At 45.0% G+C, this 12,086-nt stretch overlaps 1 protein-coding gene across 3 annotated transcripts in view; it reads left to right on the top strand.

Annotated features, from left to right (window-relative positions):
- The first annotated feature begins 560 nt into the window (after positions 1–560).
- The window catches only part of LOC130208346 (transcriptional enhancer factor TEF-5-like), a 43,084-nt gene continuing 31,558 nt past the window's right edge, over positions 561–12,086 (top strand). The window contains exon 1 of one of the 3 annotated variants that reach the window (XM_056437412.1): positions 561–1,062. In XM_056437412.1, coding sequence (XP_056293387.1) covers positions 864–1,062 — 199 coding nt within the window. In that variant the 5' untranslated portion in view covers positions 561–863. The remainder of the gene's footprint in view (positions 1,063–12,086) is intronic. The other 2 variants (XM_056437414.1, XM_056437413.1) reach the window with 2 other exon arrangements.

The following is a 12,086-nucleotide window of genomic DNA, read 5'->3' as shown; positions in this document are numbered from 1 at the left end:
GGACTTTTTACTTGTAGTACATATACACACTTTTACTGAAATAAAAGATCAGAGTACTTCTTCCGCCGCTACAAACGTGTACACTTAATTAAAGTAATTAAAAACCGGTCGTACTTCGGTTGGTTCCTTTAGTTTCAGGGCTCTACAGGCCGGTGCTGTGTGTGTGTGTGTGTGTGTGTGGAGAGGCTGATTCCAGGGCAGGAAGCTGCAGCTCGGGCTGCAGAGTGCTAGTGGGCGGAGCCTGGAGCGAAGCCTGTTGATTGACGCGCACCAGTGGCTCCTCCTCGCGAGTCTAGTTTCTTTTTTCCCCTCTTTTTTTCTCCCTCCCCCTTCGTTTTCCAGTGTAGTGCGTTGATTTCATACCAAAGTCATACTTAACATTCCACTTATACTGTCAAACCTCTGAGAAATATTACGGGACAAAAGCAAGGCGGCAAATTAAAAGAAACTAACTAAACTGACCAGCTGCTCTCACTGAGAAGAAGAAGGTGACTGCCACATTATATTATATTTAAAAAAAGAAAGAAAAGGTAAGTTCTCTCTCCACTAATGTTCCCTCTCTCTCTCTCTCTCTCTGTGTTTGGAGCCCTTTTCTCTGGGTGAGTTTTTTTCACGCCGCTCGTCTCGCTGAAGTTTTCAGATCATTGTCATTTTTTACATTTTTCCGCGGAGCTCCCTTTCGTTGGGAGGGAAGGACACATTCGCAGATCGAAAGCCTATTGTGTTTGACTTTCCCGCTGTGCATGGATATCTTTGACAGCCTCTGTACGTTCATATTTCCACCGTTGACGCGCTCGCGCACAGACACGTTCGGAAACGAAACGCGAAGCGAACCTTTTTGACAGCAGAGATGTGGAGCCGATATGTTTGCTTTCTGTCTCGCTCAGTTCACCTGGATCCCTCGACACTTCCAGCCTCTCGTTCCTCCAGAGGAATCCATCGCTTCCACCAGCAGGAACAGAGAGAGAGAGAGAGACACACACACAACAACAACAACAACAACAACAACCAATTTGGAGGAATACACAACTCCAGTCTGGTCTGGACCTCTGCGTCCCGAAGGTAAGACACGTTCTGGATGTGTGCTCCTGTACACACAGCACACACATGTATGTAACAACAACAACAACAACAACAACAACAACAACACATCTACTGAAATAATCTGTTTTCACCAATGTTTTTTCTCTTTTATTTTTTGATGAGATTTTGATTTCATGAATACATTTAGCATTTTCACCATTTCCATCTCTTTCAAAGACCGATTTTTTTTAAAATTATCCATAGTTTTAGGTTATTGTTGGACTCATAACTCTGTGAACAGATTATCAGCAGATTTACAAATACACGAGCAAATGACAAATATGAAGTGATGCCAAGCGTGTAGACCTCTGACTTCACGTCTGCATACCCACAAGGGACATATCTGTTACATCATTATGTCAATTATAAGACATACCTAACCCCTGTTAGTTTATTAGCTGATCACAAAAAACATCCAAAAAATCATACTTTTATCAATTTAGAAGACATTCTGAAGCTGTGAGAAATATGTGACGGACTCGAAACATTTAACGTGATATACAAATATTTGAGGGCTTCCCGAGGACATGTAGTCCCTTGCATAGATAATGAGGTATATAATACTATCGTGAGTTTTTTTTACTATCTATCTTATCTTTTCTTTCTTTTGTTTTTCTTTCATGCCGACAAACAGAGCGAACGGTGATTCTCTGCAAAGTCCAAACTAAGTACATAACTCAGAGGTGAGGATTTGAGATTCATGGATGTATGCAAGCAAATTGTATAATGATATGAGCGCCACCTCTGGCTACACCTGCTCTGAGTCTGTGTGGTTAGTTCAGGCTTGGGTAGATTTACCCCCCCACCCCCCCTAAAAAAGAAGAAAGAAAAAAAATTTTGACCAAGCCAATTGTTTTGGTTATTATAAAAATAGGAAGTAACATGGTAGTTTATGAAGTCAGACAGTCAAGTGGTTTGACATAACAGAATGCCGTCTGTCAGGTTCGTCACAGCGAGCAGAATAACCTGTTAACGCTTCTCTGCTGGCGGCCTCCGACTGCCTTCTTTTACTGCAGCAACATTCCTTTAGACTTATACAGTGTCATCTTTTCGCTCAATTAAAAAAATATATATATTTTCACCTACTTTGTACGGGAATCGCAGCATATTTTTTCCTCACGGCCGTGAGTCTAAATACGAGTCCGGAGATACGATCTCTTGTTGCGACACAAATAAAGAGGATGATCAGTTATCGCTTTGGAGGTTCTCCTGTTCCTGTTAATAATAATAATAATAATCATTTATTTTATATAGCGCTTCTCAAGGCATGCCGACATCCCGAAGTCGCTTTTACAGAGTCCAGTAGTCACACACACAGTCATCCCGTCGTGTTAGGCCACAGTCGACGGGCAGCATCCACCGTTTAGAGCTATGCTTTCTATCACCATGTGGAAATGATGTTCTGAGACCAAACAACCAACCAGAACCACCGAACAATGTGTCTTTGGAAAATGACGCCAAGACGCCTAATAATAGATTTCGATGCTGATGGGTAAATCTGGAGAGGATTAAGCATTCTGCCGCTCAGACAGATTCCCCTTCATTGTTTTCATGCAGCATGAATGCATCAGGCCTCCCAATGTACAATGTGGTCTCTCTCTCTCTCTCTCTGCCTCTCGCTCTCTGCTTCTCTGTGTCTCCTTGAACGCACTTTTATGTTCCATTTAGCGTGAACGCCGTGTGAGAGTTAAATTCGAAGGGAAAGTTTTACAGCTTCGCTCGTGTCACGGAGGTCAATTAGATTACTCGGGGGGGTAATATCCCCTTAAAGTGGCAGTTTTCTCTCCTTTACTCCCCAGCTGTGTTCCTCGGGGCCGTTTCTTGTCGGAAAGGAAGAGTTAATGAGCATGTGCTTTTCTTCACGAGGGGGCGGATCAAAATGAATACGTTATCCTCTTTTGTCGAAGCTTTTTTTTTTCTCCTCTCAAAAGTTTATTCACAATCTGCGGAGGAGAAATTTTTCTAAATCGTACGTGGCGCTCTGCCGGTTCCAGCCAAGGTGCATCCCTCCTCTGCCCCGCGGGAGTGTTTGCTCGGCTGCAGGGTCTGTTGACCGTTTGTCAGCAAGCGGCTTCACCCGTTTGTGTTAAACCCACAGCGGGCCGGCTAATGAGCTTTTTTCCCCATTTGTGCAGACGTCGGCCGCTTTTTTTTATTTTTTAGCACCGTCCCCAGAAGTGCTCGTCCAAATGGTGGACACTCGCCCCTCTGTCAACCCCGGATCCGAACAAATACCACTGTATGTCTGCGTGGCGAGAGCACACAGAGGGCCTCAGAGGAAAAGCCGGCAGCTCTCAGCTTGCAGACGGGCATTCACGGCAATCTGGAGGACAATATGCAGCCGGACGCTAACTAGCAGCGGGTTGGGTTAAAGTTGTGCTCCGAGCTATTTATTCCAGGGATACGACCCAAATGCTGCACGCTCGAGTACCGGCCAAGTTTATCTTTAAACAGACTTCCCGGTTACTTCACTCTCTCCACAATTGATCAACATTGTATTCACGTTAATGCGCTGCACATGTTGACATATCCTCCAAACCATGAGGGTTTTAACAGATAAGCTTTCTGGCCTCCTATTCGGACCGTTCGGGGCGGGGGGGGGGGGCCTAGAACAGTGTGGTCTTTGTATCGGTTGTCCCCAAGTTGTAGTTGTTCTTTCTCTGGCGACCGACGGCTCGAAGTCATGTTCCACACAAAATGTTCTCATGTCTGTGCGGCTCCTCCAGCCTCCATTATAGATAGATAGATAGATAGATAGATAGTGTGTGTGTGTGTGTGTGTGTTTTAGTGGTACTGGAGCTCCGGTGACCCAAGGGCACTCGTGTGAAACCCCTTTAATCCTTTAGTTCAGAGTGATTTGGGATGGGGGATGATCTCCCTCTGCAGCCCACAGCTATCTGTCGGGCTCCTCGTATAAAACCACACAGGTGTCCGAGTGAGTTTGCGATCGGGCCTTTACGAGTGCATGAACTTCCATTAAATGTGCAACAGCACGACACGTTTCCTCTCTCTGGTGCAGAATATCTAATCATCACATCTTAATGTTCCCTCGTGAAAGTCCCCAGCAAACGTCCCTGATCAAAGCCGCGGCTGCTTTTAATGCCTCGTTCCACGGTTTATACGGCTGGATGAGTTACTGGCGGGCGCATTCTGCTGCAAAAGTTCTGCATGTCTTAAAGGTTTCACAGATTATGGCTTCAAACCGCTCCCCCGACCACAAGATGACCAATTCGGGCTAGAATGGCTCCTCTCCGCTGCTTTCTCTGGAAAATTTCCGATTTTAAAACGCTGATTCAGGCTTTAAGAAAAAAAGAAGAGAAAAAAAAGAAACGGAGAGAAGCATTCTGGCGCACTTCAACCGTTTTATGTCAGTCTTTCCCCTCCTCAACTGGATTTAGGCTTAACTCTCTGAAACTGTGACAATCCAAGGTGGACCACATGGGCAGCAGCGTTCACACAGAACAATGAATGAATGAATCGGGCCTTGTGTTCACGCTCCGGCTCGACGCGTGGTACCCACTCATCAGTGACTCATTTAGAAAACCAGTAACCTCTCCTTACCTCAGAGTGAGCTAGCCTGTTTCCAGGCCGGTGAGATTTGATCACGGGGAAATCAATAAATGAAAAAAAATCAGTTGCGGGGAGTTTCGTATTGCGTAAAAACCCCAAAATCGGTCTCTTTCCATCTCGGATCGCTTTTCACGCTTCCTCGTTCTTGTTTTTCTTACGTTCTTGTTTTTTCTCGGGCATGCAGCTGGTACCAAACTGCAAATGTTTGACTTGACAAGGGGAGCATGTGGCGCGTTGTGTGTGTGTCTCTGTCTTTCTGTCTCAACTTTTCCCTCTGCCTCTCTTTCTGCCGTCTTGCCGTGTGAGCTGTTGGCCGTCCGGCCCTCCTCTCACTCTCGGCTCTGATTGTTTCCTGAGTGCCGTGCCAGATAGGAAGTAGGAGGAAGTTATTGGAGGAGCTGGAGAGAATTTATTAGGGCCAAACACAGACACGGGAGGGAAAGGGGAGGGTGGAGATTTTCTTTTTTTTGGTGGTGGTGGTGGTGGTGGGGGGGGGAGATTGGGCCTGTGCTTTCATGAGTCTGAAGAAGGCACTTTGAGCAGACACTCGGGCCAGCTCATCGCCTTTCTCATTTTTTCTTTCTTAACCCTTGTGTTGCCTTCGGGTCAATTTGACCCGATTCAATGTTTCACCCTCCTGTCGCCTTCGGGTCAATATGACCCGATTCAATGTTTAACCCTCCTGTTACCTTTATATTTACTAACATATTTTACCCTTGAGGTCAATATGACCCCAGCTATTAAAATCTCCAGAAAATTATTAGAATTAATATTGTTTTCCAAGTTTAAGTGTGAGGTACTTTATGTTTGTTTGTTGACTACCGAAAGAACACCGACATTAAACATTGAATCGGGTCAAATTGACCCGAAGGCGACAGGAGGGTTAAATATTGAATCGGGTCAAAATGACCCGAAGGCAACACAAGGGTTAAGAAAAGCGATGTGCGATTTCGGCTGTAAATGCTTGTGTGTGTGTGTGTGTGTGTGTGTGTGTGTGTGTGTGTGTGTGTGTGTGTGTGTGTGTGTGTGTGTGTGTGTGTGTGTGTGTGTGTGTGTGTGTGTGTGTGTGTGTGTGTGTGTGTGTGTGTGTGTGTGTGTGTGTGTGTGTCGGCAGGAATAAGGCAGCGTCTCCAGTTCTCAGTCGCAGTGCAGCTTTCCTGGCCTGGACCCTAAATGTTTTCTTTATCTGTAATCTGACCCCAGAGAGCAGCTGCTCCCTCTGCCACCAAGTCCTGTTGTTTCCCCTGTCAAGAGTGTGTTTGCGTGGCTGTCGTCGTGTGTGTGTGTGAGAGAGAGTGTGTGTGTGGGGGGGGGGGGGGAGGAGGGTCTCTCCATGACATCTGTGAGCACCCCTCAACCTGAGACGGCGTGGAGGAGTTTCAGACTGTGGATCTGTCGGTGTCTATAAAATGTGAAGTTTGGTGGAGGTGTGTTTAACTCCCAGCTAAGCAGGGGGCGTGTGTGTGTGTGTGTGGGTGTGTGTGTGGGTGGGGGGGGGTTATCGGTTAACCGGCAGACGGAGGTACACACGCCGTGCCGGGAGGCGTGTGACGGAGAGGCCAACACGAGCCGGCTTGATGGCCCGACAGTGGGAGAGACAGATTTGAAGGGAATCTGTTAACAATCTGCGACATGAGTCGATACACTGGTGTCACGGTAACGCAGAGAGAGAGCGAGGCTGATCCGTTTGACCGTGATACCGGAAAAAACAACATGAACATTTTGCCAAAACGAGTCACGGAACATGTTTTGTTTCTAAAAAATCCTTTTTAGTTCTTCAATCTGCTATAATCAGCATTTGTGAGTGTAGTGACGAACCCTCGGGAGGATTACGGCCGAAGCCTTGCAGAGCATTTGAACGTCTTTGAGCTCATTGTTTCGGTTCTACGACCGGCACGCAACTGGTTTAGTTTCACTTGTAATCCTCTCGTCAGCGTTGTTTTGCAGCAAAGACCTCCGATAAACTCTCTGCACACGACACGCTCGGCACCGAATGGTAGCTTTAATTAAGTTAGCGACATGACGGAGTATTTAGCAGCTAAGGAGGCCGATATTTAAGAGACCAAAACGGAAGGAAAAAAGGTTTAGCTTTAGCTTCCGAATAAGACTTCAGAGCGAGACTTCTCCGAGCGAGACTTCAGAACAAGACTTCAGAATAAGACTTCAGAGCGAGACTTCTCCGAGCGAGACTTCAGAACGAGACTTCAGAATAAGACTTCAGAGCGAGACTTTAGAATAAGACTTCAGAGCGAGACTTTAGAATAAGACTTCAGAACGAGACTTCAGAATAATACTTCAGAGCGAGACTTTAGAATAAGACTTCAGAACGAGACTTTAGAATAAGACTTCAGAACGAGACTTTAGAATAAGACTTCAGAACGAGACTTCAGAATAAGACTTCAGAACGAGACTTCAGAATAAGACTTCAGAGCGAGACTTCAGAATAAGACTTCAAAGCGAGACTTCTCCGAGCGAGACTTCAGAACGAGACTTCAGAATAAGACTTCAGAGCGAGACTTTAGAATAAGACTTCAGAACGAGACTTCAGAGCGAGACTTTAGAATAAGACTTCAGAGCGAGACTTCAGAATAAGACTTCAGAGCGAGACTTCAGAATAAGACTTTAGAGCGAGACTTCAGAGCGAGACTCCAGAGCGAGACTTCAGAATAAGACTTCAGAGCGAGACTTTAGAATAAGACTTTAGAGCGAGACTTCAGAGCAAGACTTCAGAACGAGACTTCAGAACGAGACTTCAGAACGAGACTTCACAGTTCGCGCACTCGAAATAATTTAACGCCACTGGAGACGCGAGCGACGTTAGCTCCCTAGCGGCTTTGTGTCCGTTTTCTGTTTTAACACCAAACGGGCCTCCGTGCTCATCCTCGGCCCGATGGACCACGTGCATGAACATTAACGCTGGGCCCGTTTAATCGTTGTCATTTGATGCTTTTTTTTGTGTTTGTTGACTCGCCTTTTTGGTATTTACAGCAGTTCTTTAACGAGTAACATCAAAAAGGTCGTTTTTTTCTTCTTCATGCAGGCGGTTCTGTTAGACATCATTAAAATACAATACTGTTGTTTTCTCATGAGAAGGAGTCGCTATGAGGAACAGAAACACTAAACTTTTGTCTAATACTGTGCACAGTCTGCCGTTTCTCGTACTGCTGGCTCGCCTACTGGGATGTTTAGTCTCCGAAAATATAAATGCGATCCATCCTGTTTGGTTTTAAGACAAATCTTTCCTTCTCAGCAGACGACTGGATAAAAGCGATGTTGCCATCGGGCCCTTTTAAAAATGACGAGATGTGACCGAGTGGTTTTTGACTGACGGTCTTGCCCCACTGTAGCCTTTGAATTCCACGGCTGGAGCAGAAGCCCATCTGGCCGGTTCATCAGAGAGCAGCGAGATGATCTCATTGTTCAGCAGGAGGATAAAAATAGAGGAATAAAAATGTGGCAACGTGAAGGAAAAAAAGAAAAGAAATCGCCTCTCTCTGAATAAGCGTCATGGCGTCGCCTCCTGAATGCCTCGCCGTCCACGAGCCGCTACCGGAAAACACACGCGACCTCCGTTTGTAGGCGCGTGCGAGGGATTTCCTCCGCTCTGTGGCACCTTTTTAACAAATGCCTGCGATGGAATCCCCTTTCCTGGTTTAGGTAATGCCGTCCAATAGAATTACTGGAATTCATTGGGACATTTTATTGCACTAGGATGAGAAATTTAAAAAAAAATAAAGGGGGAGGAACTGAGTGCGGTGCCAATAAACTCTCGGATAAGCCGATAGCTGAGAAGGATTGCAACGTGATCGCTCCGCTCGGGGCTGGGAGAAACGGGGAGAAGGACCGTGGTGCACGAATGGCGGCGTTTGAAACGCGCGAGGCGCGTAGGTCGGCGGCGGCGGCGGCACCTCCCCTCCCGCTCTCTGGGAGGGGAGGTGTGTCCCCGGATTTTTGGGTAGAATGCAGGAACAGCGTGTCAGTCAATGGAGATGCCTTCAGTGCACCCTCCCATCTGGGAAACGAGGCCTGCAGCCAACAATCAATTTCATTATCCATTAATCTGGAGATTATCGTCTTGATTAATCTAATTTTGGGTTTGTATGAAAACAGTGAAAACAAGTTCTGAACACTAATTGGTGTCATCAGTGTCCTTTTTTTATTTATTCCACCATCAACCCCAAAACCTTGAAGATAGATATGTATTATCAAAATATCAATAAGGAGAAAAGCAGGAAAACCTTCATTTGAAAAGCTTGAAAATGAGACGGATTGACTGTGTGTATCTGCAGTGAGTCTTTTTTTTATTCTGTTACACACAAAACGTGTCTCAAAGTGACAATACAGTATCTGTATATATGTGTGTATATATATATGTATAACATGTTGATTACAACAGCTCTTCTTTTTAAGAAGTGAATCCCCAACGGCCTCCGTCTCGAGTCAAACACGCTGTTGCATTGGAGTCCATAAAACTGTCTTTGTAATTTTTATTTATTTCGCGTTTCTATCGCGACTATCGTCCAGATTTTAAATCCTGTGACTCCGCGAGAGGATGTATTGAAGAAGAAAAAAAGCCGGCCTCCTCGCTGACAATGCCTCTCGTCTGAGCTCTGAGCGTGTTCACTGCTGATGTTGCATTCCAGCTGGAACAATCCCACTGTTTTCCAGACCCCAAAGTGGACGCCTAAATTGGACAACCCCCCCCACCCCCCACCCCTCATACACCCTCCCGCCCCCACCTCTCTGCTCTCAAACCGACCAACCAACCAACCCACCCTCCCAACCCACTCCTCCCACACACGCATCCCCTGGTCTCCTGTCCTTATTTGGGTAGAGACGTTCTGAGCTCTGGGTCGGGGGGGGGGGGGGGGGTTGGAGGAGGAGGAGGAGGAGGAGGAGGGGGTGGCAGAGGAGGGAGGGGAGGGAGGGCGTCGGGTTGACACAAGGGAGGCAGGAGGAGAAACAGTGAGGCACTCGCAGCCCTTTTCTTAATAAGGACATGTCTGGAATTCAGCCCCCCCCCCCCCCCCCCTCTCTCTCTCTCTCTCGGTGAAGAGCCTCTCTTCTTTTCCGCAGCACCTCACTCCAACGGGCTCCCGGAGCCCCGTTGGAGGTCGTCTGGGTCGCAGCGTCGCACCGAAAACACACTCGCTCGCAGTGCCCGAGGAGCCTTGCAGTGTTTTCTGTGCTATAATTGGAGATAAACAATGGAGTGCCCCCCCCCCCTCCTTCACTCCTTCACTGTGCCACCAGTCGTTGATTTGTTGCGCCCACAGCACCTGTGCATTCATTAATAAAATACTTTGGGCTGCCTGAAATAAATTTTTTACACCCGGCCACACAAAGGGCATCTGTTGCTCTGAAGGCTGAGAAGGAAGTGTGTGTTTAAGGGTTAGTCTGGTGTTGATGATCATGGCTCTTTGTGCCTAAAGATGTTTCAGTTTTTAATTTGTAGCCACAAGTGGTTTGCTGGCAGCCGGAGAATGGAAGTTAACATAATGAACCAATTGTATTGTTTTAAATGGTGATGTGGCTATTTAGGCACATGTATCTCCGGGCCTTGATATAAAGAGTCAAAGGCGACCCACACAAAAATTATTTGATAATTCAATTATAATTTTTCAAGTCAATTTTACTAATATGTGCTGCTTCGCAAATGTCAATGTGTAATTCTCTTCTTTGTCGTCCATGAAAAGAAAGTGAATATCTTTTTTTTTTTTTTTTTCCGTCACCTTGCGCTGTTGGAAATGAGAACCGGGTTTTCTTTCTTTTTTGTTGATGATTCAGAAAATTATGGTAAATGAAAACAATTGTTAGTTGCAACACTTTGCAACAAAAAAACACAATATTGAGTTTACTGTAATGTCAGAAAAGAATAAGCAGGAACAAGAGAATCTTTGCCTTTTCTATTCTTGAAAAATAACCAACTTATATTTTTTATCGACAATTTACTAATTGTTGCAGCCCTGATTCAATTTTGATTGATTTACTCACATTTTCTATGATTTTTGTTCTTGTCTCTTGGGGTGCCAGTATCAAAAGTCAGTTTAATAAATAATTTGGGGCAAAAGGCAGAATTGCTCCCACGGTTTTCCCCATGAAATCAAATCGAGGGGTCAAATACAATTGTGTGACTGTGAATCCCTTTTTAAATAAAAAAAATCTGGGCAAAGATGAAAAATGATTTAATTGTCTACCCTAGTGCAGATAATGATTCAACTGACCCTACCGCTCGGCGTATGTTGGGAGCGACCCAGCCGTGGGGTCCGTGAGGACTGATATGGATCAATTGAGCCGCCGATGAGTGCTCAGTTTCAGTGCTGAGTTCTAACACCATGACCCTGTTGCAAAGGGTCCGCCATAACCAAGACCCTCTCGGCTAAAATTAGCAGCTTGACTTGTGGACGGCTGTCAAACTCTCGTTTGAGTTCAGTGACGTCCATAAATTTCACGTTGTAGAATATGATATGCTCGCCTTTGATCTTTTTTTATTCCTGTTTCATGACGATGGGAAGAGAAAGGAAGCGTTAATAATAATCCTCCAACGCCAACAACCAAGAAGTGGAGGCTGTGCGCGATATCGAGGCTATCGCCACAAGTATATCTCGATAAAGTAAAACGACTTCTTCGCTGCAGAGCTTATATAATGAAGAATTATACAGACGTATGTGGCCTTGAGACCAATGCTTGATATTATTATATTATATTATTATATTATTTTTCATATTATTATATATTATATTATTTTCTATAATTAATATAATTATATTATTATAATATTTTGTATATTATATTATTGTTTTTTACAAATAAAGTTAAAATCACATTTCAAGACATAAACTTGATTTTTGTATCCCACAATAACCGTACGGGTAACATTTGACCTGACGGTGCAAAACCTCGTAAACGAGGTCAAATACGGCCCAGACTGAGGAAAAACAGCTGAAAAAGGATTATGTAACAAATCATTCAATCATAAAAACGCTAAATGGAAGTATAATATAACTCTGTATTTATCCGTTGTACTTTATTTTTGTTAGCATCTGCAGAAAGCAGACACACGATCATCCTGGGAGGATCGTGGTTACCTCATAGACTTCCCTTTCAGGAACAATACGATGGTGAAAAGGCAGCTTGAGAAATACTTAAGATCTTTTCCTGCAGTCAGCCATAAGCCGACCACACTGGGACACAGTTCCCAGACCGCAAAAATTCTTTGAGGCCAGCGCTGATTAGTGAGGTCTTTTCAACCTCGTTTTATGGAATATCTTGAATTCATTTGGCCAGTTCAGTGAAATTAAACCGAGGAATCGTATCGTGGTAATTACAGTTAGCATTGTTTATTCATAAAAATTTCACGACTGCAAAATGTCAAAGAAAGCCAAAGTAGTGACCTATAGATGAATGGCATTCCTTCTCCCGGTCTCATTATG

Source organism: Pseudoliparis swirei, chromosome 18, assembly GCF_029220125.1.
Source record: "Pseudoliparis swirei isolate HS2019 ecotype Mariana Trench chromosome 18, NWPU_hadal_v1, whole genome shotgun sequence".
NCBI classification, from domain to species: Eukaryota; Metazoa; Chordata; class Actinopteri; order Perciformes; family Liparidae; genus Pseudoliparis; species Pseudoliparis swirei.
The sequence above is the reverse complement of the archived record's forward strand: the minus strand, read 5'-3'. Positions and strand labels throughout refer to the sequence as shown.